Genomic DNA, 25,854 nt, shown 5'->3' with positions numbered 1-25,854 from the left:
CCTTTCCAGTGCTTAGGGTCTCCTAAGCGTGTATCTTTTTCTAGCACTATCTTTTTCTAGAAGTGATAGTTTACTTTCTCCGTTTTGAAAAGCGATACTGGTTTTTCCCCCATTGATGGAGATCTGTAGCTCTATTTAAGACGCAAGGTTCTGGTTTGCCGGTTACACGAAATGGGATTGTTGAAAATGACTCTGTGTGTGTGCTGTTGTTGCAGATGATACCTGTAAATTAACCTGTGAAAATGGAGGAAAGTGCATTATAAACGAGAAGGGGGATCCCCGATGTCACTGCTGGCCAAGTTACTCCGGTGAAAGGTGTGAAACTAACCATTGCTACAATTACTGCCGGAATGGAGGGACGTGTGGAGCCTCTCTCCTTGGTAAATATTTCTGAGCAGCTGGATCGTACTATTATACCGACCTTAATTCAGATGTTTGAATTTGTTCCTTGTTTGTGATATTCTTTTCTCTTTGTAACTTATTTGCTTTGTCTATATTTAAACGAAGTGCAAAATAGCAGTATATACCATACATACACTTTAAAATCGATAATGCTTTTCATTCCCGTGTCTCGGTGTTTTAGCAGAATGAAGCTGCATCTCAGAAAAAGGAGCATATAAGTAAGTATTCATGATGTTGAGGTGTAGAAATGGAATTATAAAACATAAAGTCCAGACAAACTATATCTGGAACAAGCCCACACATCTTGCTCTCTTGTTATCTCAATTCTTCCTCTAAATTTTTACGTGCATAAGTAGAGATATTTCCTTAAATTACAGAGTTGTGTGGCCTCAATCTCTTACCTTTGTCTTACTGGAATTCACCAAATAGGTGTTTTACTCATCTAATTCTCAGGAAGATTTGGTTGATCAGAACTCAGATCCTTTGTTTTCCTGAAGGAATTTGAAATTACAACTCTACTCTTTAGGGAGATTATTCTAACTGTCAAAAAGTGGGTATTTGACAGTTGATCTTTGTCCCTAACACGCAAGCTGTTGCAGCTTAGATAATTCAATTAGTGTTTGGGCTAGGGAGGGAAAGCGTGATAAGAAGTACTCTAAAATTTAGTAATTCTGTGAGAAAGAAGTTGAATTCTATTTTCTGCTCCAAGGAATATTTAAATATTTGATTCAAAGTAGAACAGCTGGAGAAGAGTTCGCTGTCAAGTCTCTTCAGAAGCCTATCAGCGGCTGAAGATGGTGTGAATCATTTTCTCCTGTGTCATGAAGGCACCAAGACCCTGACCTCTGAAAGAAAAGTACAGGCACCTGACTTTTAGAAGTGGAGTTTGTGACTGTTTAGCACAGAGAGAGCTCCCTGTAATGCAGAATTATGTATCTTAGTCTCTGTGACAGAGGGGGCTTAGATCTCAGTGTTTTCCTCAGCACTCCTTACTTTAGGTTATATAGTTTAGTAATTTAGCTTCACTTGCTGGCTCCTCTGGAGCCACTTCTTGTTTACTGAGATGTGGTGGCAAAAATCCAAGAGAATGCAAATCTAGTAATCTGTTGTATGCCAAACAGGATTTTTCAGTTCTGAGTATTCGAGGGTTAATAATGTTATTCATAGTTAACATCACTAATAATGACTAAATATTAGAAATTGAGAATTACTTGTATTTGAAGTTAATTAAATATACTTGAAACTGCTTCTAACAGCTGGTGGAACTACTGACAAAAACTGATAAGCGGAGGTTTTTATCAATGTAGTGAGATCGATACATGCTTAGCAAGGACATGCAACTGAATGAAAGTAAGTCACCGGTGATTTAAATGACATGCAGAACTTCATTGTCATCTAAAGAGAGAATGTTTATTCCCACATCTTTACATGTCTGACATTTAATTGATTCTTTTGTAGGGTTAAAAGGCTTCATAAAATTAATAACTTGGCTCCTAGAACTCAGCTCGGTTCTGAATCCTGCAGAGACCCCAGGGTTTTACTTAATCCTTTTCTTTTGGCAGTAGCCATGGGCCTCACTCGCCTCCAGCAGCTCGTTTTTTTCTTTCCCAGGCAGCTAACACTTGCTGTGCTTACACAGCCATGCTATTGCCTGGATATTTTTTTTTTTTTTTTCTTTCCTGCTAAATCCAGCCTCTGAAATCTCTCAGCCTTGCTGAAATAATTAGCGTAGTAGGTTTTGTCACCAGTGAGTAAAGGAGAGATATGAGCAGATTCTACAATATACTTCCATTAAATTGTTAATCATGGCCCAGCTGCTACAGGGGGCCGGGAGAAGCAGGCATGAGCCTTATTTCTGCTTCGTCTCAAACAGGATAATGTTCCTGCACCAAAAATGCATCAGGAGAGCCAGCATGGATGTCACTGCAGTCCACATTTCATTGTGCAATTGCCTGATTTTTGGGAATCTGAACCTTTAACTGCAACTAAAGTTTATTGTACCACACGCAGCTAGAGCGTGCCAAGCCTTCATGAGCCAAGACCACTGCAGAGCTGGTTCTGATAACTCGTACTGGGCATGCCTGCTAATAGGAATATTCTTCTGCTGTGCTCTCTCTACTTTCCCAGTTTAACCAAATTTTTAATAATGGCATTTCAAGTTAACCAGATTTCCCATCTGCCATTTCCAGTTCATGAGCGTAGCCATGCCTTGAAGCCCGTGCCATAACTTTCATGTGCTGGAGATGTTGAAAAAAACTGTATACCTTTCTAAATCAAAGTGACTCTATCCGGCATTCCAGATGAGATTTTCAAATTGATCCACATCTCATCTTCCTTGCACGCCTAGCCCCTGGACCCTGTGAATATTCTATTAAGAAGAAATCTCTATTCTGTATCAGACTGTATTTCTTATCTCTATCAGGCCATAAATCCTGTTACTGAAACAAACTAGCATGTCAGTGAGATGTCCCCTTATCCTAGTTTAATCTAATCCATGATATACTAAGGCCATTATGTATCTTACAGAGGGAAGCTAAACTGGACGCCCCAAAAGCAGTGAAAACTGTAATTATGTCAACAGAGCTTAATTCCCCCAGTGTTTTTGCAACAACTGTGTCCTCTTTCCAGTCAACTGTACCGCTGTGCAAAGCATGTCATTCAGTCCTTGCATTCAGTGAGTGCGCATTTAGCTGCAGGGGCTGCACACGCCATTCCCAGTTTGGACTGAGGATGTGAAATTCAGAGCAGAGCAGCGCTCACTCACTTCCTTCTTGTCGTCTCAGCCTTCAAGGCAGAGTTATCTTCTTGGTCGGGTTCATATGAGAGTTAGTAGTCTATATGGTCCTTTATTCTTGCATGTTGCTACATGTAGGAATAAAAAGGTTCTTTATATCCAGGAATTGCTCAGTTTTCCCCTAGTGGTTGTAGAACTTAAGCATTATGTTGTGTCTAGATTTATAATATTACATCCTACCAGGTTGACCTGTCCACTAGCAGTAGGTACATTGCACACTTTTTTTTTCTTTTTTTGGTCAGAGAATTCCCTCATTTCTGGAAAGTATAAATGTATAAAACTTTAAAGTCAGCTCAATAGCATTTTAATTTGATCTACTGTGCTATGCTATCTGGGTATACCACCTCCTGTACTACAATGCTCACAACCAGTTCCTCAAAAAGCAGCGGTTACGCTTTTGATCCATTACACAGTTGACTCCTCAAACTGTCTTGCTTACTTGAGGCAACCAAGTTGCACGTATTTTCTCAATTTTCTCTTTTTTAAAAATTTATTTTTGTTCAAACGATGAAGCTTTTTCCTCTGGAAGTTGCAGAAGCCATATGTGTGCAAGCACTAATCCAAATCCTATCCGCAAAATATAAATGAACTGTGATAATTTCGGCTTGCTTGACTGTCTTTCATAGAAGCTCCGATTGCCCTTACCAATTCTTGTATATTACCCAACTCAAACATCTTTGCTGCAGTCACTCTGAGTGTCACTCTACATGCATGCCCTTTGGAAAACTTAGGGAGTGCCAGTACATTTAGCTTCACGTGGAAATGAGCTTCTGCAGGGTCCCTGCTGCTGGGAGGCTTCCCTAGGAGTCAGGGAATTTCCTTACTGTTGTTGGCTTCTGGCCCAAAAACCGAGGAAGAGAGATCCTGAAAACAAACCTTTCATCATATTCTGATATAAATAAAATAACACAGTATATGAAATACTCTTCTAGTGAATGTGTGTGTTCTAGTGAATGTGTAAATCCTATTCTCCTTCACTACCTAATATATAATAGTAATGTGATAACTAATTAAGTAAATTGCAGAGTATTACTCATTTTTTAAAACATGATTGTGCTAAATCTTTGCTGGATGTGTTAAGTTGTAGAACCTCATTATCTGCACACAAATGTTAATTTGTTAAACAAATCCCACTGGCAATTCAAGGATTATTCACTGTTGGTTTACTTACTGCTAAGCCTTTTGGCAAATTCCTATGTGAACATTATATAGCTAGAGATTGGGGCAGCTTTAATTAAAATTTATAAGTTTATGACAGTTGTATTGAACTACAATAATTGAACAAAGAAAATGACATCAGTTAATTAAAAGTACACATCTGAGACGTGTAATTAAAAGTTTGGGTATAATAATGAACACTTTCCAGTAAGCCAAATTAATGGGAATTGGGAAAAAAAATTAAATGTTACCATAAAAATGCACTTCCTTTCCCCTGAAGTTTAAAGTAAAAATGTTGGAGCAATAAATTACTAAATGTCTTGAACACATTAACTAGATCTAACTAGTTCACAAAATTAAATAGATATTTGTACTATACATACAGTACCAAGGGTATGTCTAACCACATGGAATCGCGATGTTTGTATCAAAATCAGCAAAAAATCATTATGTCTTTCCACTAAATGAAAAATGATTAAATATTCTCCGAACAATAATTATATATAAAGTAGATAGTATTTTATGTTCTATTTTATAAGCAAAACAAGTTGATTTGGGGACACGATGGTGCATACTGAAACCACCATCGGTGAAGAACCTGTTTTCTTTACCGATGACATATTTGTCCCAGTAGTCTCAAAGGGGGATGCTACATCATCTTGTCACCGGGCCAGGGACTGTGGGACGAGGGGTGGCATTTAGCTAGATGTCCAGGCTGTCTGATCTGGGGCACAGCTGATCAAAGGGTCCTGGCAAAACCACCAAACAGCCTCGGTAAGAGCAGCCTTTGAGACTAGTCTAATATATTTAGAGATTGTTCTTTTCTCCCTTTCTTTCACAAGATGGAGAGAATGTATAGCTGTTGGGACTGATCCCAATTAGCTCTCCTACTCATTATGTACCATAATACAGCTTCTCTCCACTACTATTGGTTCAGTAAAGCTAATTGTGGTTCAACAGCCACACAGAAATGAATTATCGTGATTCCCATGGACTACTGATAACTACTTCAGAAAACATATTACTTAGACTAGGCTGGCGTAGTGCCACGTTGTTTTCCTTCATAGTGACAGCAAGTGAAATGTGCAAATGAAATGTGCATATTCCCACATAACGACTTCAAAACCCACGTTGCTGGTAGTGAATTTACCATTGACTAGAAGAAATAAATAATCTATGTCTTGTTGCAGACATTTGTCTAGATGATCTCATTTTTCGAAACTTTCAGAAAGCTTAGAAAAATAGTGCTATTTCCCTATTTTATTTTTTTTAAATTGCAAAATATGTGGTCATACAAAATACATAATATTTCTCTGTTGCTTAGGCAATAGCATGAATCAAAGTTGATCTCCTTAGAGTTCTGTTCATTACAAAATAAATGTAAATAGGACTTTAAGATGTATGAGTAGATTCCCAAAAGAAATCACCTAGATATTACAGAGACAGTGGACTACAATATTTATTAGCTATTTTTGAAGATTATTAGAAAAGTTATTTGCTGTTATATAGCACATGAAATTGGCAAACTAGGAGTAACTGCAGTGTCTGTCATCAAACCCTAATTGAACGTTGTAGGATTTTGTTCCCTATCATCTTCTTATGGATGATTTTTCTTTGTAAGAAGGGGGGAAACTGCATTTCATCTTCATGCCAAAAACTTCACAGATTTTATTCATGTCCTACTCTTCAAAATAACTTCATATGTCCTGGGGTCACCATAAAGTATTCCCCTTAAATTTACTAAATTCTGTGCAAAACATTTGAAAAAAACGTGAGAATTTTATAGGTTTGTTTCAAGTTCTATCAGTTCTAGAATTAAGAGTTTAAAATTCTGTAAAGTATTATTCTTATTTTTTTTAAGAGAGAGGCTACATAGAGAATCTTCAGAGAATAGTGACTTTCAAGTACATCATTTCCCCAGAGAATTTTCAGTATTATTTTTGTTACTTATTTGATATGTCTTACCAGGCACCCTTTAATGTATTCTCTGCAATTCGTGTCTTTAGAATTGTTATTTAGATTTATTTTAGATACAAACTACTCTCATCAATATAGGGACTACATGCATTATGTTTCCACTTGCATATACATATAGTGAGAAACTCCGTGTATGCAAGAATTGGCTTAAAGATGGTAAATAGCAAAGTGCGTGCACATTCATTGTAAATTACTGAGAGTGGAGAAATCCCGAACAAAAAAAAGTATGCTTCTTGCTCTCTGGATATTATTACTGTGGTTTTGAAATTGGAACATTTACGCATGAGATGCTGAGAATGTGCTGCCACTTTGTCCTCCCTGACACTTCAACAAACAACATTTTTCAACATAGGTAGTGGAAACAGGAATTTTTTCTTGGGATTATTATGTTGGGGAAGAGACTAAAGAAGAGGATAGGTGAGAGCTAGGATGCTAATCTGTAATAGGCAGAGGAAAACAAGACAGTCTTCTCATACAGTAAGTCCAGTTGAGGATTGCACTGAAGAAGGAAGAGCTCAAAACCAAAACTTTTTTTGTGTTTTCTTTCAGAAAATGATTTTTGCTCATTTTTGCATACGATACACCAAAAGAGGGTTAGCTGAATTTGAAGCAGTTTAGGACTCCATGAACTACTTTCCTTATTAATATTTTTCTATACTGTAATGTGTTGTGAACATTTCTGTGGTGGTAAAGGTCAGGAATTAAGAGGCAATTTTACTTCTGTCTGTACAGCTCTAATCCTGAAACTTCAGGACCAGTGTAAACGCTGAAGTTCTCTGCGCGTGAGGTTACCGTGCAATGGTTGTTAGTTAGGATATGCAACATCTTGTTTAACATGACTGTTTTCTTTGCAAACATAAATCTATATTCTGATTCTATGATACAAAACCTTATGGCATTGTTTGTCATTGTTTAATATTGCAGTTTTCTTAAACTCTTCTTGGCACCATTTTGTATCAGAAATAATTTATGAGAATAAGGCAGATTAAAATGTCATTATCAGTATTATTTTAGATGCCAACAGTCTGTGTACAAATAGGCAATGAACTATTAACATTACTAAAAGTCGTGTTAAATTGAGTGACAAAAATGGGGTTTAGGCTATACTGTATTAAATTTTCATATAACTGTCAGCAGTTTGGCATATTTATAAGCCCACATTAGCAAAGAATAGAATAATCTTTTCTACAAACTAGGAAAATATCATTGCCCCATCATTTTAAAAAATAGAGGAGTATTAATAATAAAAACTGATTTCAGACCTCTAGATCTATGTTCTATCACTATTTTATTTTATCTTTTTTATTGAAACACTGATTCAGATGAAGGATTATGTGAAACCCCCTGGCTTGGGGGCAGAAATTTAAATACAAGTGTCTACATGGGGAAAAACAAAAAGAGTCTGTGCTAACATCTGAGTTCTACATCTTTGATTTAATGTTTAGATCACAGGGGACAGATATGAATAACCAGGCTGATGCATATTAAACTAGTTGGAGCTATTTTTAAGTCAATGGTTTTGTTCCTGCTGTACTCATTAGAGGAAGAGACTAACTGATCTCATGGCCTTTATGATGATTTGCAAAACACTTTAAATTAGCATAGCTTAAAATAGAAAATATAGAAAAGAATTACGTGAAGGGTTTCATGCAAGAAGAATAAGAAGTAAGTGAAGGAAAAAGAATAAATAAATCATTCTGCATGAATCAGAGAGAGTAGAAAAAATGAGGGTGCTTCACTTGCATTGAAAAATTCTCCAGCAAATATGACATTAAATGATTGCATAGTATTAAAACAAAGGCAGACCAGAAGAAAATTAGAATTGTGGGGTTTATGGAATATTTAGTTTAATCTACATTTCATTAATGAGACAGCCAATTAAGTAGAGAAGAAACAAAAAAAAAAAAGGTAAGAAGGGTTGCACATTTCAGGGTTGTAGATGCAGCTGTGGTAAAAGACATCAGGAGGCAAATGTGAAAGTAGTCGTGGATACCTGCACCAGGCATCGTATTAAAATGAGGAAACAATGAATGAGCCAAAAGACAGCAAGGAAGGGACCTGGTCATAATGCATCAGTAAATCAGGCAGCGGTAAGGATTTCCTGGTAGATCGGTATGAAGATGAGAGAGGATTAGTATGGAAAAGAAACACTTAAATGTTATTTCAGTTGACTACTTAGGATTTTGCCTCTTCTGTACGTTTTAAACCAAGTCAGGCCCAAGGCAAGCACCGCTTCTCTTGTGTGCTCACTAACCCACCCCTCCACGAAGTAGGAATGTTGATGTGCAAGAAGTTCATTCTTGTCTTGTGGCGTGGCGTGAAGTTTTTCAGATGTAAGTACAGGGATAACTGGAGTCTCTCATTAACATACTCCCTGACTTTCTCTGATCTCTTTCCGATTCTACAGTCATATCATTATCTTGATTTGGCTGTCACTAATAAACTCTAATAGGCTATTTTTCCTGTTTATGCCTGTAATTCCCATCCAAAGGGCTTCTGCATCATACGTACAGTACATTATGTACTAATAATACTAATAATTAGGTGGGGGTGATACATAAATTGCTAATCTGACTGACTTTACCACTTCTTAACATGTAGCCCTATATTGTCACTGGCAAAGACTACATATCAAAGACATATTGTATTAGTTTTACAACAGCCCATTAGTTGCCTGCCTTTTCCAAATTTGCTATAGCCAATGATATTGATGTTCCTGTTCAAGACTAGACGTTTTGGTTCTCCATCTTAATTCTTACACTTTTACCATTTACATAAAGCACGTGTCTTACTGTTTTGGTTTTCTGTAGTCTACTGACGAAGCATTGCCTTTTGTTCTGCCTGAGACCTGTTTACTATTTGACTGTGGCTAGCCTACGCACGGTCCTTTACGTGGAGATACAGCATGTCTGTGACTTTACTCAAAGGGATGAGTCCTTGCTTGTCAGCTGTCCCTTACTCTGCAGGGACCCAGTTAAGCTCTTGATTGTACTTGCCAGCAGCTCGGGTTCCTTACGATTCAAATGAAGACCAACCTGTCTGCCCCTTTATTTCAGAACTGTCCACACCTCCCGATTAATCTTCACCTCTTTCCTTACCAGGAAGCCAAGAAGAAGAAAAGTGTTAAACTCGGTCTGTTTTCCCTAAGTCTGAGAAATCCCTAAAGGCTGAAGGAAAGCAAAGGGAAGGAGGCTGGAGGAAAAATAATGTTTTGTAAGAGATAAACAAGAATGTTGAACGGATTATTAGGAAGTGAGAAGGGAGATGGTTAGTTGGACACATTAGGTCATTTACTTGAAAAGAAGATTACAAAGGAGATATAAAAGCAAAGTCAGGAGATGGAAAAACGTTTATGGGATCTAGAAGTTTGTTTTAAAGAAGATAAGCCTTAAGAAAAAAAGTCAGGAAAAAATGGAGGAGTTTATTAAAACAGTGGAACTGTAACAAAGCTATTAATCCTTTAGACGTGAGATTTAGATAAGGAAAATAAAATGGGAAAATTACAATAGGGAAGGAATCACAGGGGGAAGACGCATCGGGTTTTAAACACTATTTTAAAACCCTTTAAAAAGAAGCTATAGACTAGGAGCTCATTTTGTGCAAATGTTCACCCCTAGGTGTTCACTGCTTTTCAGACATTGAATATTGATGTTACAGGCATCTTTGGTCTGATGCAAGACAGCAATTTTTATGTTACGGTATTTATTATATGAGAGGGGTAGGATAACAAAACAGGCCACGGGTATTTGTGTTTTATTAAAAACTGTTATGTAAAGTTGCCTATTAGCGCATTAGTAAATATTTGTATATTCATGTGATTATATATAAACGTTTGTAGATTTGAGAATAATGGAGTGCATTCTGAAGCGGCATCAATGTTGATTATACAAACATTTATCCTCTGCAACTGGAGGAAGCCAGCCTGGCAGGATGATTTGAAGAGCTTAGTCATATCTTAAATTCCTACTTAAGACCATCTTTTAAAATAATTCCCAAATAAAGAGTCAGTGACCATAGATGCACTTTTAGAGGTGTCCGTATCTTACAGTGCTAACTTTATTCTTCAAAAGTTCTGAATTCAAGCAATGTTTGCAAAGGCATGTTTTATTAGTGTCTAGAGAAATGTAGATGGGCTCATACATTAAAACTTGCTACTGTTATGATAAACATCTATCTTTAAAGTGCCGATTATTGTTTTAATGTTTATTTATTTTTATCGTAAAATAGTTTTCTTTGTTTTGCATAGGGAGGCCTACCTGCAACTGTGCGCTGGGTTTTACAGGACCAAACTGCAATCAGACGGTCTGCGATCGTTTTTGCCAAAACGGAGGAACCTGCAGTGTTACTGCTGGGAATCAACCCTTTTGCAACTGCTTGCCTGAGTATACAGGAGACAGATGTCAGTATTGTAAGTAATCTCCATGATCTATTAAATCCAGGTTTATAATAGAAGTTCTGCAAAATGGAAGTTTAACATGAGTTGAGTGATTTTTTTTTTTTACAGTATGCATTGGTAAACTTGGGTCCAAAATTACTCATAGCGCTAAGGGAATGTAATCTGATGTATTCAAGTGATCCTTGAACATATTTGTGCAATATCCATCTATGTGTGTGGGTGAAGAAAGCGCTTTTTGAGGAATGATTTATTTATTATTTTAATGAATGAATACATACAATGGAGCTGTACAAGACAGCTGAATTTGTCACTAGAAATGAGAAAATTGTGTAAAAATTTTCTACTCCAACTTACTCATATTTGTTATCATATGCTGGTGGACTACCTAAACACAGTGAATTGATGTAGTTGGTTAAAGAATTTCTCTGGCATCCCTTAACTTTGCAGACCAACACGTGTCTCGAACTGCTACCTTACCTTTCGTTTTGATTTCTAACCCCGGTAAGCAGGACATTGACAACTGCTTTGGGAGTCATGCCTCTATATTCCTTCATCTTGCTCAGTCTAAGATCAGCTTCAGTATGGTTTCTGCCCCCTCCTGGTATTAAAAATCAGGATTTCTAAGTATTACTCTTGTTTAATTCTCAGGACCTAGATTCTACCCTCTGCATCTGAAGTTCTCCCTAGTTTTTCATTCCACCAACCCATGAGTCTCTTCTCATTGAGATACTGTTTTCCAAAGGTTTCCATGCCTTTAGAAAGGCTCTTCTCACTTTTTAGAACTTCCTCTATTTTGTTACTTCTTTTTCGGAGGAGGGGGGAAAGAAGATCGTCAACCAACAGGCCTTCTGTTCTTACTCCATGTATGTTTCTTTCCTCTCCAGGCTTTCTCTTAGCATGGATCACCATTATCTATTTTCAATAACTCAAGACATTTGAACATAATCGTGAATTTCTTCTTTTGGTCACTCGTTTCAAAATTACAGTTTGTGTTCCTCATGTCTCTTCAACATGATGACTCGCTAGCAACCGTAACCTAAAACTGAATATTATTCTAAGATCACAATTTATTTTTTTTTTTTAATCTCCTTTCTTCTACTCCTGCTTTGCTTTGACTATAACACTCTAATAAAGGACTGTCATAGTGCTTGTTATAGAACGGAACATTAAATGTGAAAGGCATCATCTCTTTTGTACGTAATTCAGTGAATTTGCTGAAGAAAGCTAGATTTAAACAAAATGGAAGGGAAATTAGCTGTTATAAAGGTCTGGTTTAGAATTATTTACAAGATACAAAAAGTATTTGGTTTTAGTGAAAGGTCTGTCAAACAAGGAAAGGGTTAGTGTGTATCTTAAATAGGATTTGTACTGAAGTAAACTGAATGTATTTCCAGTTGGGAGACTATGAAATAAATTGAAACCTTTGAATGGAAAACCAGCAGTAATTGTGATTCTCTCCCACTTGGTATTAAACAAACTGCATGGATCCACAAATAACTATCTGCAAACACAATTGGGTATTTGAAAACAGTATACTACATAAATCATGCACAGACAGACACACAGATTAAGAAAAAATATTTACTTGAGGCTTACCCAAAACCAAACAAATTGTTTCTAGTTGAATGCTTCTGCAAATATATATTTATATATTTTTTTAATAAAGAATTAATTTAAATGTAAATTTAGGGGTACTTTTTAAACAGTGCTTATTATCAGATTTGGATTGTCTGCTGACACTTTGGAAAAATGCCACGATGCAGAGACTTGAGCACATTATAAATTACAAAATAAAATTAAGCTTTTTGTTTATTTAAACCTTAATACTTTTAGGAAAAAAAGAGTCTTACAATCTTGCAGAGTATTCTTCTTGTGGCCAATAGCAGTTGTATGAAATTCTACATGTTTACAGTTAATAATGTGTGTATAAATTCACATCTATGATTTTTTTGCTTTATTCACACATGTGTATGATTTTTTGCTTTATTAATCACATTCACTTTGTATGCGCATTGGAATATATTAATACAGCATTATTGCAAAGATTGGTTGCCTCTAAGATATCTTTTTCAGTCTTTCTGTGATGTGATTGAAACTAGTTCATATGCAAAGGATGATACATGAATGTGCATAGGTATTTTACTCATGCTCCCAAGCTGAAATTATTATTAGTGTTTTTTATGGGAGGGAGAAGACATTTACTTGCAGTATTGCCAGATTGCAAAGACCTTATTTTCCTCATACTTATCGCCTCCAATTACCCAATGCAGAGTTTCTCCTGTGATTAGTTCACATAAGGGCTAATAACCAAAATGTGTGCTCCGTGTCAAGGCACTGGCGCTGCTGCAATAAATTTAAGTGAATGAATTTACACAGAATTCTACTAACATTGTGCATGTTATTATATACACATGAATTTGATGTATTTGAATATAACTCCCTATTTTAAATTCCTGAAATAAGACATACAGACTAGTTAAAGTTCATTTCTTGTATCATTTAAGGCCCAAACAACCTAAAAAATAGAAAACATTTTCACGCAGTTACAATCATTCAGAGTGCATATAGTGATCTCACAAGCTGTTACTTTCCCTGAACCTGAAGTTCCTTTCTTTAGGGGGGAAAAGAAAAAAAAAAAAGAAAATAAAAAGAATTATTTTTCTGTCATTTCAGTCTAAATGTAGCATATGCATTTTAGATACAGCAGAATATTAAAGGTGTTTATGAGTACAATCAATACTAAAACCCAATAATTCTTTTAGGGTATGAACTTCCTATTCCTTGTTTTTTTGCTGGGGGGGGGTGGTGGGTGGTGTTGCCCTAGTGTACATGGAAACATTTCCCCCTTGCGATGCTTTTTTCATAAAATGTCTCTCAATATTTGCTTTCAAACGACGGTAGTTTTTGTTCAAAAAACAGCCCCCCTGCTGCAAATTACCGTTCCGTACCTTGAACTGGGGAACACCAAACAATGAATTGCTTCATTTAGTGTCTTTTAAGCCTCTCTGGTTGCTCAGTACTGATTCCATAAGCAGATGAGTCTACAGCCTGCACAGATAGGTGGAGGCATGCAATGAATAACCAAACAGAAATAACTCCTCCAACAGCCATGCCTTGTCCTTTAGCAGAACTCGTCCAGCACGGTGAGTACCGCCGGCATGGCAGTCGGTGCGCGCTTCTCTGGGAGGCGAGACAACTGAGCACAGAGAAGCACAGGCAAAACGTGTTTCCCACTTCATGGAAATACCCTCACAAATCATCCGTCTCCAATACACTCAGTAAATATATCAGGTTTAGTAGTCTCCTATCTGCTGCTTGCAACGTGCTCCCAGTCAAACGGCAGCTTGAGAGTTTACACTTCCAGGCTCAGGGCTGAGGTTGCATTTGGCCAAGGTGTCATCCTCTAGTGAACAGCTTGGTAATTAATGCCCTACTTCTGGCTGCTACTGCCTCACCCTTAACCGTACCTGAGCTTCAAAGGGCTTGAATTTTTTAGTTTTGTCAGAAAGGTAATATTTCATGAATATGGACCACATTACCTCTAAGCTAATAGAGATGCATAGGTCAGAATGGATATATATCAATTACTTCATCTGTCCGTCAGGAACCCACCAGAAGCTCAACACACGTTAACTACGCAGAACTGGAGAAAGTATGAGAAACAGAGAGAAATAGAGACTTTGAATGATTTGGCCCCGTTAAGGAGCTTAAAGAATGACTTTAAAAAAAAAAAAGTTGTCACTACCACATAAATAAAAACGAACCGAAATGTTAAAATACCCGTACTTTGTAGCTCTGAAAGCTTCTTCAGTTAGGCAACTTGGTTTTTTTCAAGGGATGTGAAAAAAATGAGACAGTTACTGGTGCTTCTAAAGAGTTAAAAAATTCACTACTTGAAATGTCAGTTCTGCTGTCATTTAAGCAGTTAAATAAGATAATGGGGTCTTGCACAGTCTATAAAGATAAGCATGTATGTAGTTTTTTGTAGAACTTATGGATTATGTCTTTATATATTATTATTAGAACTTCATGAAATTTTAATATGTGGATAAATGAAAATAAAACTTAATTATTTCAAAATACTGTTTCCATTTCAGTTTAGCATAATGCTGTTAATGGTAATGTGAGTGTATCAGAAGATTTTTAGTCAGCCAATGTCCCATTAAAAACATTAACATTGCTCTGCTTTTGTCAGCAGTAGACCTTATATTATGTGGGATGATGCCATAAATGCTTAGACATCTAGAAGGGGAAAAAAAAAAAATCTCTTACCGGTTTATCCTTCTATTTCACTTCTCCAGACTACATCGTTAATATATTATGTATCTGTTTATGGGGTATTCTTGATTCCTGTAGTTGCCAGTGGGCCACCAGCTTCATTTATTGTTTTGTTTTTATTATAGTACCTTTTAAAACAGAAAAGTAAGGTATTATTTTTTCTATGATACTCATTAATGTCTTTTAGTAATTAGCTTTCATGTTGCTTGCAGATGTTTGCCACCATTATTGTGTGAATTCTGAATCGTGTACTATTTCTGATGATGGAAGTGTAGAATGTGTCTGTCCGATACGATTTGAAGGTCCAAAATGTGAAGTGGACAAGTGTATCAGATGTCATGGGGGACACTGCATAATAAACAAGGACAGTAATGACATAGTGTGCAAGTAAGTGTGTGTAGGGGGGTGATTGTGTTCAAAATCATATATTTAATAGTGATTATATTGCATTATCCTGTAAATCTCTTACACAGTGGCTAGGCCCTGAACCAGTCACATCAGAACCGTTCCTTTGCATGGCTCCTGCCTTTTTAAACCAACAACTGGAGCACTCCTCACTGGGGGAAACGTAATGTAGCAGGAGACTAAATGGATCTTCACTTGGAAAGACTGGAATATTTAATAAAGTTAACAATTGAGTTTTGCCACACTGTTGAGATTTGTTCATTCTGCAGTATCTGTGACAGTGATGGAGACATATTGTATACTAATGAAAGCATATGTAGTAAGATGTGCTGCTATATTGCTGAGTTATTATTTTGTATAATAATAGTTTGTTTTCATAAAAGGAAAAATTAAAAATATTTTGTATAATAAGCTCACTGCCTGTGCTAGCTTTTCAAACTAGAAACCTAGAATTCTTGCAATCAGTAGATCTTATACGTATCATAAAATCAGTATTTTGATAGATACATAATTGTAAGGGAATTCACCAGATTTAATAAAATACTGATTGCTATTCATATCTTTTTTTTAACCATGACAGTTGCACTAATGGGAAGATTGCCTCTACGTGTCAGTTATGTGATGGCTACTGCTACAATGGTGGTACATGTCAACTGGACCCAGAGACAAATATACCTGTCTGTCTGTGAGTATCCTGCATTGTGTAGATCCTTAAAATGCCTGTGTGCCAACAAATAATAAAATTATTATGCATGCGTCTGTATTTTTGATCTCTCTAGGATGTATAATGTGGTGGGTGCAGTCGTAACTTACGTTACTTTTTCTAGCTATTTCTGTAACCCGATACTTTCTCTACCTTTTGCAGTATGTGTATTGAAAGATATAACTGAGGTATATATTGTGAATGCATATAGATACAGAGATATATCTTTTGAGACTTCCAATAATTTCAGGCAAGATCTAAAGCCCATTTAGGCATTTGTTCTGGAATGGAACCCAGAGCTACAGGATGGTTGCCTGCCCTGCTTCTCAAAGGTGGATTAAGTCTTTTCTTCTATAAAGCTGGTCAGAGATGGGGGTGATACATTCCTCCTGATGGCTAGAGACCAGGAAGAATAATGTCAATATTTATTTCCTTTATGGCTCTGAGGATACGCTCAGATATGTATCTCTTGTTTCTGCCCTAACCTTCACACTGCCCACAGTAGCTTGGCTGTTCTGTGGTGAGATTGCTCCCTCCCTCCTGCACCATGGTTGAGAGAATAATTCAGGATGCTTTTCTTAAGGCCAGACATCAAATACCAAAGGAAATGTGGTTCTATAGTCTAGATGGTGAAGTACTGTCTCAAGAGGTAGAAAAGCCTACATTCTAGTCCTTTCTTGAGAGCTATGGTGTGTCATCTTTTTCAGCTGCTAAATACAAAATACAGAAGTGGTCACTGTAGCAAGAAATTAATTTCTTTCCTGCTCTCAGTTACACTGAGCTACCTAGTCATAGTCCTTGGTTTTTTACTTTTGCCTAATAAACAATGCGATCTTTTCTGCACTGCTGAGAAGCTTCGTTGTGGAATAGTCTTCCACTTCTCAGAACAGCCTGGAAGTCAGAGCATCCTCCAGGAACACAGGAGGTGCTGGAAGAGAGAATTGGACTCAGGTGTCTCATTTCCAGGGTGACATAAGTAAGTTGTTGTCCAGAGGGATCCGGCGTTACAACTTTGTAAATGCAGATAGAGCCATCCCTTCATTTTGTTGATGTGTATGAGGTAGGTGTTCTGAAAAGAGAGTGCCTGTTGTATTCAGGCTCTCAAGGAAGTTGCATAGAGAAATGCCTAGATTTTGTAGTCTGACCAGTGTAAGACACAGACCAACTGTTCCTCCCTGTGAGAGCTGAAGCGCTTCTCAACGTGCAAAGGGGCAAAACTGTAGTTGTTGTGCTGCTGAAAAGAAGTTGTCGATAGATATTTGCAGCTTTGGGGTTAGAGACAGTGGAATGCAGTTCGGCATGGTAGTCCTTATTTAGCTGAAAATGCTATGAAAGTGCCTATGTCTCTTTGTCATTATTATTGTGATCCAGCCCTTTTTACCTGTTATTTGTATCTCCTTAAATGTCTTTAGTTGAGGGTGAGAGAGACTCATAAATCTCAGCAAAAGGAGAATATCACAGCTATAATATGTAAGGCTGAAATGCGATGACTAAGTGTGGTGATTCATTTACTTAAACACCTAGAATGGCTATTTTGGAAGCTTGTGACTTTTGCTTTCTTTTCCCTTATAAAACTGCCTTATTCTTTTTCAAATTCCTGTGGAACACCATAGCATCTCAAGGAAAAGAAAAGTTTCATGCCTTAATTTGTGTAGGGATTTACAATATGGAAATGCTGCAGCATATGTCAACACTGTTAACAATGCTTATGAAAATGGTCATAGGGATTTTTTAAGGCCATTGCGTTATCTGGATCAATCGGTACAAATGTATAGTACGTTTGACAATAATACTTCATTAAGAATGTTAGATTCCTGAACCCATCAGTTCAGAGGCCCGTTGTTTTAAAATTGCTTGATCAACGCTGATGAGCAGACTTTTCAGTATAGTCAGATTGGACCCTCATGACAAAAAAAGAGTATTAATTTTGTTATCTGTGGGTGTGTGCCTGTGTATGTGTGCGTGTCTTGCCATCATTATATATAATGCGTTTAAAACCTGTTCAGCAAAAGGCAGAATATTTATATAGGTCTATTTTACTGAAATTCTGCAGATGCTCTGTGGGGTTTAAAAGTCAGCGCTGTGACCAGAAAGTGAACCCTTGTGATTACTACTGTCAGAATGAGGGAATTTGCACTTTAACCACGTTTAATGAACCGAGATGCAAGTAGGTTTAACCTTCCACTTAATGCTGCACATTCTGTGACATCATTTCAGGCCACAGTTCATTGGTTCAAGTCATGCACATTCACATACATTTCACAATATATATACTTAATCTGGGGGCTCGTTTCTATAATACACACTTACCCTTTGATAGTTGCACTGATGAGTGTATTTAAACATACTTTTGGAGTATCTGTGTCATTGGAGGAAGAAATAAAAAGCTTTCTTTTTAATAAGTGAATTGAAAATACTGAAAATGCCACTTGGCTTTTATTGTTCACATTTTGAGATATTTTACCAAGTTAATCCTACACAGCATAAAGTTTAGCAAACAGTACGTTGCACGTTTTCTGTAGTCCATACCTGACTTCCCATTTCTTACCTGTACAGGGAAAGGAACAGAAGAGCTATTTAGGTACCGCTTCAGGAGTTAAGCTTGTGTTCATAAGTCTCGTTGTTAACTTTATGGAAATAATGCTGTAAAATAGAAACTGGTAAACAAAAATATGCGAGCTACATCATAACTTTGACTTCCCTTCTGATTAAAGAAATGTATGAAATAGATACAGTTGTATGCTGTATTTCTCTAAAGGATTTTAGGTCCATTTCTTAAAGAGAAATTTTTAATCCTCATCAAGGAAAAAACAACCTTACTCTTTGAAAGTGCTGTGAGGCAGACATACAGAGAGATAGGAAATACCAGTCAGGTGAACATAGCTTTACTCAACAGCTGTGATGCAAAAGTCAGAAGTGAAATCATGAGCCAAAGACCTAGACGTGGGATAAAATACAAAACTCCAACAGTTTTAACCTTATCTCATCTAAATGCGTGATTTATGACAACATAAAATGCTGTGGGGATGTGATGGGACAGTGTGTGGGACAGTGACTTGGTATGGTGAATAATTTTTAATTTTTTTGAAAAATACAATCCAATTCCTTTGTCAGCGTTCTCAAGAAGTGAAACTCTGTGACTTGAGCTACCATAAATCCATTGGAAACTAGATTAGTGTTCTGACTACCACTTCTTCAACTTTGAAGAGTATGGAGTGGGCCTGTTGATCAGCATTTGTATGGGACATGGTTGCTTGGAACAGTTCGTATCTCTGTGTATCATACTTGGGTTTTCAGAGTAATGTAGCCCTAAGAACAACTTGTATTAGCCTATAAGGTCATGTATTGCAAGTACCTTTCCTCCTTTTTCTCAAAAAGCTCTCAAGAAGGTAACAGTACAAAATTTCTTGTGAAACATTCTAATAGGTAAAATAGTCTAAAAATGCAGCATTGAGAATCACTTCTGAATTTTACATACACTTTCACAATTCTTAGGAACGTGTTAACCATTTAAACTGTAAACGTTTATTTTTTTTTATATAATGATGGATTTTTACAGAAAAATATGTAAAATTATTGTGTGGAGGGTTTTTTTAATATGAAATATTATAGCTAATAGGGGTTAATTTCTGTTTCAACTGGAGTCAAAACTGACATACACCAACAGTAGAATTTCAGCAAAGTTAATTGAATTAGCAACATTCTCAGTAGCATTGATATTTATTTTTGTGGCATTGGCTGTTCTCATGATCTTTTGATCTGGTTTAACTATATTTACTGGCAAAATGAGAAAAGGATTAAAACCAAGGATGTTACATCATGTTTGAATCTCTTAGTCTTTGAATTGATATCATGAATTTTAACCTCTCAGAGCATCTGTTTGAGGCCAGATGCCAAAAATGGCAAAAATTCATGCTAGCAAAAAAAGGTCTCATAGGCTTCACAGTCCCAGCGCTCCTTTCTTCCTACTTTTCTGACTACGTAATTGAAGAAGAGTGGAGATGGATTGCTAGAATAGGAACTATGCTGAAAAGCTCTGCTGCCAAACACTTCTTTCAGATAGGTGAAGATTTTTTTTTCCTTCAGATACATTTGAAGCCACAGCCCAGGACAGGCATTGGTCAAAGTTTGGACTCATCTATAGAAAGTAATGGAACAGGCTTCAGAAAGCCAAGGAAAAGTATTAGCTTTCCAGGACAAAGTGAGACTCTTCCTTTCTTTTCTTTCTGAAAGATGAAATTGCAAAAAAGTGGAAAACAAAGGCTTAAAGAAGACAGAACAAAAAGGAGGAGCTGGACTTGTGCAAAACTGGTATTAGTCTCCATTTTCTTCCTTCCAGAAAGTGCAATCCTGATACCCAAAGGACTATTTTGTTGATGAAAGCTGTGGTTCCTCCCTTTGAGAAAGTTGTCTTCCACAGAAGAGATGAGGAAGGAATTGCAGCATTTTGAACATAGTGATTAACTAATTTTGTTTACTGATTATTTATTCATACTGTGAGAGTATTCCCAAGTGCTTTTATTAGGCACTTCTGCTATACAGTAGAGTGAATAATCCAAGCTCAAGTAAAAAGAAAAGCAGTATAGCACATCAGTAATATGATGAGTTATAGTGGAACCAAAGTGTCCTTTTGCTGTCATCTGGCAGGGTTCTTTGAATATAGCTTTGGAATTTTTTTAATTAAATGTAGTGTAAGGTGGAAAAGGGGAAACGTGGAAGAAAAGAAGGTGGTAGAGAAACATTAAATTCAAGTTTCTCTTCAGTGAGGAAGCATTTCAGGTGAATTGGTAATCAGAAGTTTAAATGAAACTTTAGTAGGTAATTCGCTTCTTCACATTCAGAATATAAGCATAAATAGAACCAGTGTTCCTGTTGTCTCTTTAGACTGATTGTTGGGTTAGTACGGCCACCACTGTCTGTGTCTAGGAATCATTAAGAGAATCTTCTAAATTGTTTCTTTCTTTACAAAGCCAAGGTGGCTTAGAGGAAAGGGAAGAGAAGCAAATAGTTGTTGGTGGAGTTGAAGACAGTTACAGCGAAGAGAGGAAGAAGCGTAACTCCGTATGTCTCGGTTCTCCTTCCCAACCTCAGTTCAAGCTCCAGTTGTTCCCAATATCTTGTGTTTTTCTGGCACCAAATTAGTTCGTAACTGGAGCTTGTTTATAATCTTATCAACCTGATACTGGCAAGTAGAAGACGTTAGGAAGGAATGAAGTAATCCCATGCTTCACGACAGTCGTTGTGTCAGGGAAGAGGTATCTCAAAGATTTTCTCTCGAAGTTCGGCTCCATTGTTAGGGAAGATGGTTAATCCCTCCAACCTGCATGTGTGGCCATGCTATGTAAGACATCTGTCTCTGGTCTCTGGGAGACACTTATTAAGGGCTAACGTTTTTCTTAACCAGTCTCTAATTCATGGCTGGGTGATTTTTAGAAGAAATAGGAAATGGCTGGGTTTATTGTCATTCAGCAGGAACTCTTCTGTCTCTCACAGCCAGATCAGCTGAGAATGCAAACTTTATACATAATCAAGCCCTTATTATCATTCAGTAAAGACAATAGAGAATAAGATTTATGTGTTTTAAAGGGCAATCCTAAAGCCATAATTATACAGAGGAATTATAAGCCTGTAAGAACATACTCTACTTTTACCAACCTGTAGTGTTAGGGAACATTTTTATTTCATCTTCCTATCTCAAGGGTTTTTTTAAACTTGAATGCACTAAATTTTAGGTGCACACTGGAAATAGAAGTTGTGCTTTTCACCTAGCCAGTTTAGGATTGAATTAAGTCCTTACTGTGGCTGCATACAAGCCACAAAAAAAAGGAAGATTTTGTGAAGTTGGTCTCTAGTTTCAATGAATGCTCTGTCAGATTTTAAAAGATACAGAATATACTGTGATTTCTCTTTGGATATAAGGTCCTACACAATCTAGATTATAAATTCTTAGCATTATTTTTTAGGGATATAAAGAACATTCTCCCCCCCCCCCCCCCCCCCCCCGTGCCTCTTATTGTCCTTCTTGTTCAATAACAAAGGTTGTGAGAGAATTTAATATCAGAATGTTAAAATTTGAGGTACTGACCTTCTCTGAAAAGTGTACCACTCAGGATGTCTTTTAAAGAAATAGTATCTTACATATAGTTACTGTCTTTTTAGCATTGACATACTAAGTTTCTTAAGGATATCTTTCGTACTACTCACTAATGGGGGGCGGGTTATGTGTATAACACTAGAAACCTGAGCTATGTCTGAATTGCTCCAGTAACTTCACAAATCCATTAAAAACAGAATGAACAGATCAGATTCAGATGGGAAACAATCAAGAAATTATTTTTCTATTTATTTCACAAACTGTCAGTTCCATCTGTTGTATCTGTCTGTCTTTTGTTTTAATAATTACCTTTATTTGTCTCTCGGTTTCCTTCTCAGGAATTATCTAACTGCATATACATTCATGCCAAAGAAGCAAGGTTTAGGAAGAGATTATACCTTTTCTGATACCAATGAAAAGAGTTGGAAAAAATTAAAACTTTTATGTACACAAGATCATCACTGATTGTTACATAGTCTGTGCTGTATCAATTTCTTTAGTACAGAATATTACACTCTCTCACCTTTGTTTCTTTCATACCTTCACCATAACTATAGGTTGCTATAATTCCATCTTTTTATTTGTATTACTGTTATTATTTGCATCTGCACATAGATGTGGTCTATTTGTGTTGTTATTATTATTATTATTATTATGCAAATAAATGTGATCAAATCATAACCCCTTACTTTAGGCATTATCGAAATATAATGAAGGATAGCTTCTGTTATAAGTTTACAATCAAACCTGATAGAAGATATAAGTCATATTGATCCTTATCTAAAGCAGACTAAATTTGAAGAGAGCTTTTAATGAGCTTTTGAGCAATGATGTGTGACTGTGGCTGAGGATTTTAAGGTGGAACAAGTGGGATTATATTATGCTGGCTAATTAAAAGGATAGTAATTTATTCCTTCTTAGGTTACTTTCTGCACAGAGGTTTGTGCAATTCTTTGTGTCTACAGTTCAGAGCCTCTGTTTCCCAGGCGTCATCAAAAACAGAGAGAGAAATTCAGAGGACAGTATACAGCGTCAGATGTGTTGACTCTTCAGAGGGCTTCAGGTTGTGTGTGTTGTATTTCTCCATTAGAAGGAACATCGCTTCTTCTGTGATGAAGTACAAGTCATCCTGGGTAGTTTAATTGCATGCAGTAAGCAGATGCATGACTTTGAGAGCAAATTAGATAAAGAAATCAGTCGTCTTTCAGATTAATTAGGAGTCACATACCATACGGGAGCTTGAAAGAAAGCGTAAGTTTGGTAGCAGAAGAAACTGAAAAGTGAAAGGTGGAGAAGGAATAACTACTTCATTTCTAAACTAAGAATTTTGGCAGAGTAATAAGTTAAAGACAATAGTGGGAAAACGGGGAGAGAAAAAGTTGTGAAATTTCTGAAAAGTGATAGCAAGAAGCTTGAACTTGGAAGTGGAGATGTGGATAAATAAAAAAAATCCTGCAGGAGTGAAATAAACAAGAGAGATGTTCTTGCCAGCTTTATTTCCAGTAGGTTGGAGAGAGAGACTCTGTGTGTGTCTGTGTGTGTGGGTACACACGCGTGTGCGCACGTGTGTCTGTGTTCATGTCAAGGAAATCAGAAAGAAACGAATCTGTTCCTCTTGATGAAGGAACCTTCCTTCCAGCTCGTATTCCTGGGATGCTATACCTTCCTCCTGACAATCTTTTCGTGTTGAAAAATCTTCAGATAGGAACAGGTTTTATGTAAGTACATGTTGTACAAACGCTGCAAGTACATGCAAGTTCGAAAATAAATGTAAAACTCATAACTATGGCAAACCTCTGTTCAAAAAAGGGTTAAGGCGCATCCATAGTCTGGTCACGGACAAGGAAGAGACTACTGTGCAGTCCCCTGACTGGCACTTTCTGAAGGTTGAGTGGAAAAAGCCGCTATAGCGTGACTTCTCAATTGCAACGTTGAGAAGACTGCCTAAGAGTAGAAGGCAATTGTAACCATGACAGGCAGTGCAAGTCAGAGAAGAGAAAGTTTTATCAAGTATCTTGCGATAAATGTTTTCCATATGATTTCCTGGGGTATATTTAATGAGCTCCCCAATTACAATTACAACAGGAATTTCAAAGTACTATGCTAGTTCTTTGAGAGCTTTCTTTTTCAACTAAATTACCTTTTTTATAAATGCCTTGAATTTGAACGTAATCAGCAGGTTATAACTTTAGATTGTAGAAGATCTTTAATTCAGTTTGTATCACAAACTAGTTCAAGAATTAAATGCAAACAGATGTTTGAAGAGTGGTTGTCAAAGGAAGAAATGAATATTTTTCGTTGAACGTTTATTAATTAGGTTGTAATGCAGATATCCTTTGTCCATGAGTTTAAAATTATTCAGATAAAATTTGCATAGTAGCAGCCGCTGTACATCGCTTCTTACTTTGCCTCTGTGAGAAGGAGAGAAAAAATGAGGTTTGTTATACACCTATTGATCCAGTCATTTCTCTGTTTTTTGTTTGGTTTTTTTTTACCATTTCAGTCTCTTCTTTTCCTTTTGCTTTGTTGCTCAGTGTAATTTCAGCCACAGTAGTAGTCATCTAGACATGCTTAATTTTTATATATTTACTCTGTGTTAATATTAATACTTATGTAGCATGTGTACTGGACACAAATTGCTAATAGCATTTAACATAGAGGTGTTTAATGACCCTGAATTACTTCTTTTTCTTATCTTGGGATGATAGAGACTGAGTTGCATCTGAAAGCTTGTTCCTTTGCAGTGAACAACATGCAGCAACCGTGAATAATGATTTGTATATAGTCATGTGATACACAAATTTCATGTTTAAAGTCACCTTTTTTTAATTTAAGATTCTTTGGTTCCTCAAAAGTAATTTTCTGTTGTTTTGCGTGAGTTTGGATTTTGCAGTTTTCCTATTCTTAATTTATTGGATTGCAAGGTAATCTGTATTTCATTTTCACATAACATTGTTATGTTTCTATCCTTCAGCTTCTACATTGAATTCTTTCACTTTGTTTTCCTTATAAAGATACCAAGTGATGCTCATCAGACAAAAATACTGAAATGTGGTCTGTTCATGTACAAAATAATTATGGAAAAGTTATTGTGTGAAAATAATTAAACCCTACAATATAGGAGAAAGGTACAAGATGTGCTATTGATCAAAGTTGGGGTGGGGGGTTCGGTCTTTCATTGTTATGAAAGTTCTTTGTATCTTTGAGAGTTTATCTTTGGCTATAACTATATAATACCAGTTCCCTGTATGAAGAAAGCATACTTTCAAAAGTATTGCTAAATTTATTACAAGGAATAGTTTAGTGATTTGATTTAGTGCAAGGTTTTTGTCATCCTATGTCATTCTACAGAGTTTGGGGGAAAAAGGGGATTATTTTGATTTCTGTCTTTCAATGCAATTTAATACAGGCAGTAAATAACTATAATCCAGATGTTGTCTCCTCTCGTCTTACAAAAAGTTTTAATATTAATGATAGGGCATGTTACAGTGAAATTTTAATGTAAGTGTTCTTAAAATAGTGAGGCTGGATATTTTCATTAGGATGTTTTGCTATACATTACTATCTATGCCATGACTAAAAAGAAAAGCAGAGTAAGAAAAGTACTTTGTGTAATGAAGAAATATCATTTATAGGTAAGAAACATT

At 36.5% G+C, this 25,854-nt stretch overlaps 1 protein-coding gene across 1 annotated transcript in view; it reads left to right on the top strand.

The window, feature by feature from the left end:
• LRP1B (LDL receptor related protein 1B) overlaps window positions 1-25,854 on the top strand; it is a 591,173-nt gene that overhangs the window by 550,706 nt on the left and 14,613 nt on the right. Inside the window, exons 83-86 of the mRNA XM_049799136.1 lie at window positions 216-380; window positions 10,578-10,739; window positions 15,218-15,392; window positions 15,991-16,095. Coding sequence (XP_049655093.1) covers window positions 216-380; window positions 10,578-10,739; window positions 15,218-15,392; window positions 15,991-16,095 — 607 coding nt within the window. The remainder of the gene's footprint in view (window positions 1-215; window positions 381-10,577; window positions 10,740-15,217; window positions 15,393-15,990; window positions 16,096-25,854) is intronic.

The sequence above is a fragment of the Accipiter gentilis genome, chromosome 1 (assembly GCF_929443795.1).
Source record: "Accipiter gentilis chromosome 1, bAccGen1.1, whole genome shotgun sequence".
NCBI lineage: Eukaryota > Metazoa > Chordata > Aves > Accipitriformes > Accipitridae > Astur > Astur gentilis.
Note: the sequence above shows the minus strand (reverse complement) of the source record. Positions and strands in the feature narration are given on the sequence as shown.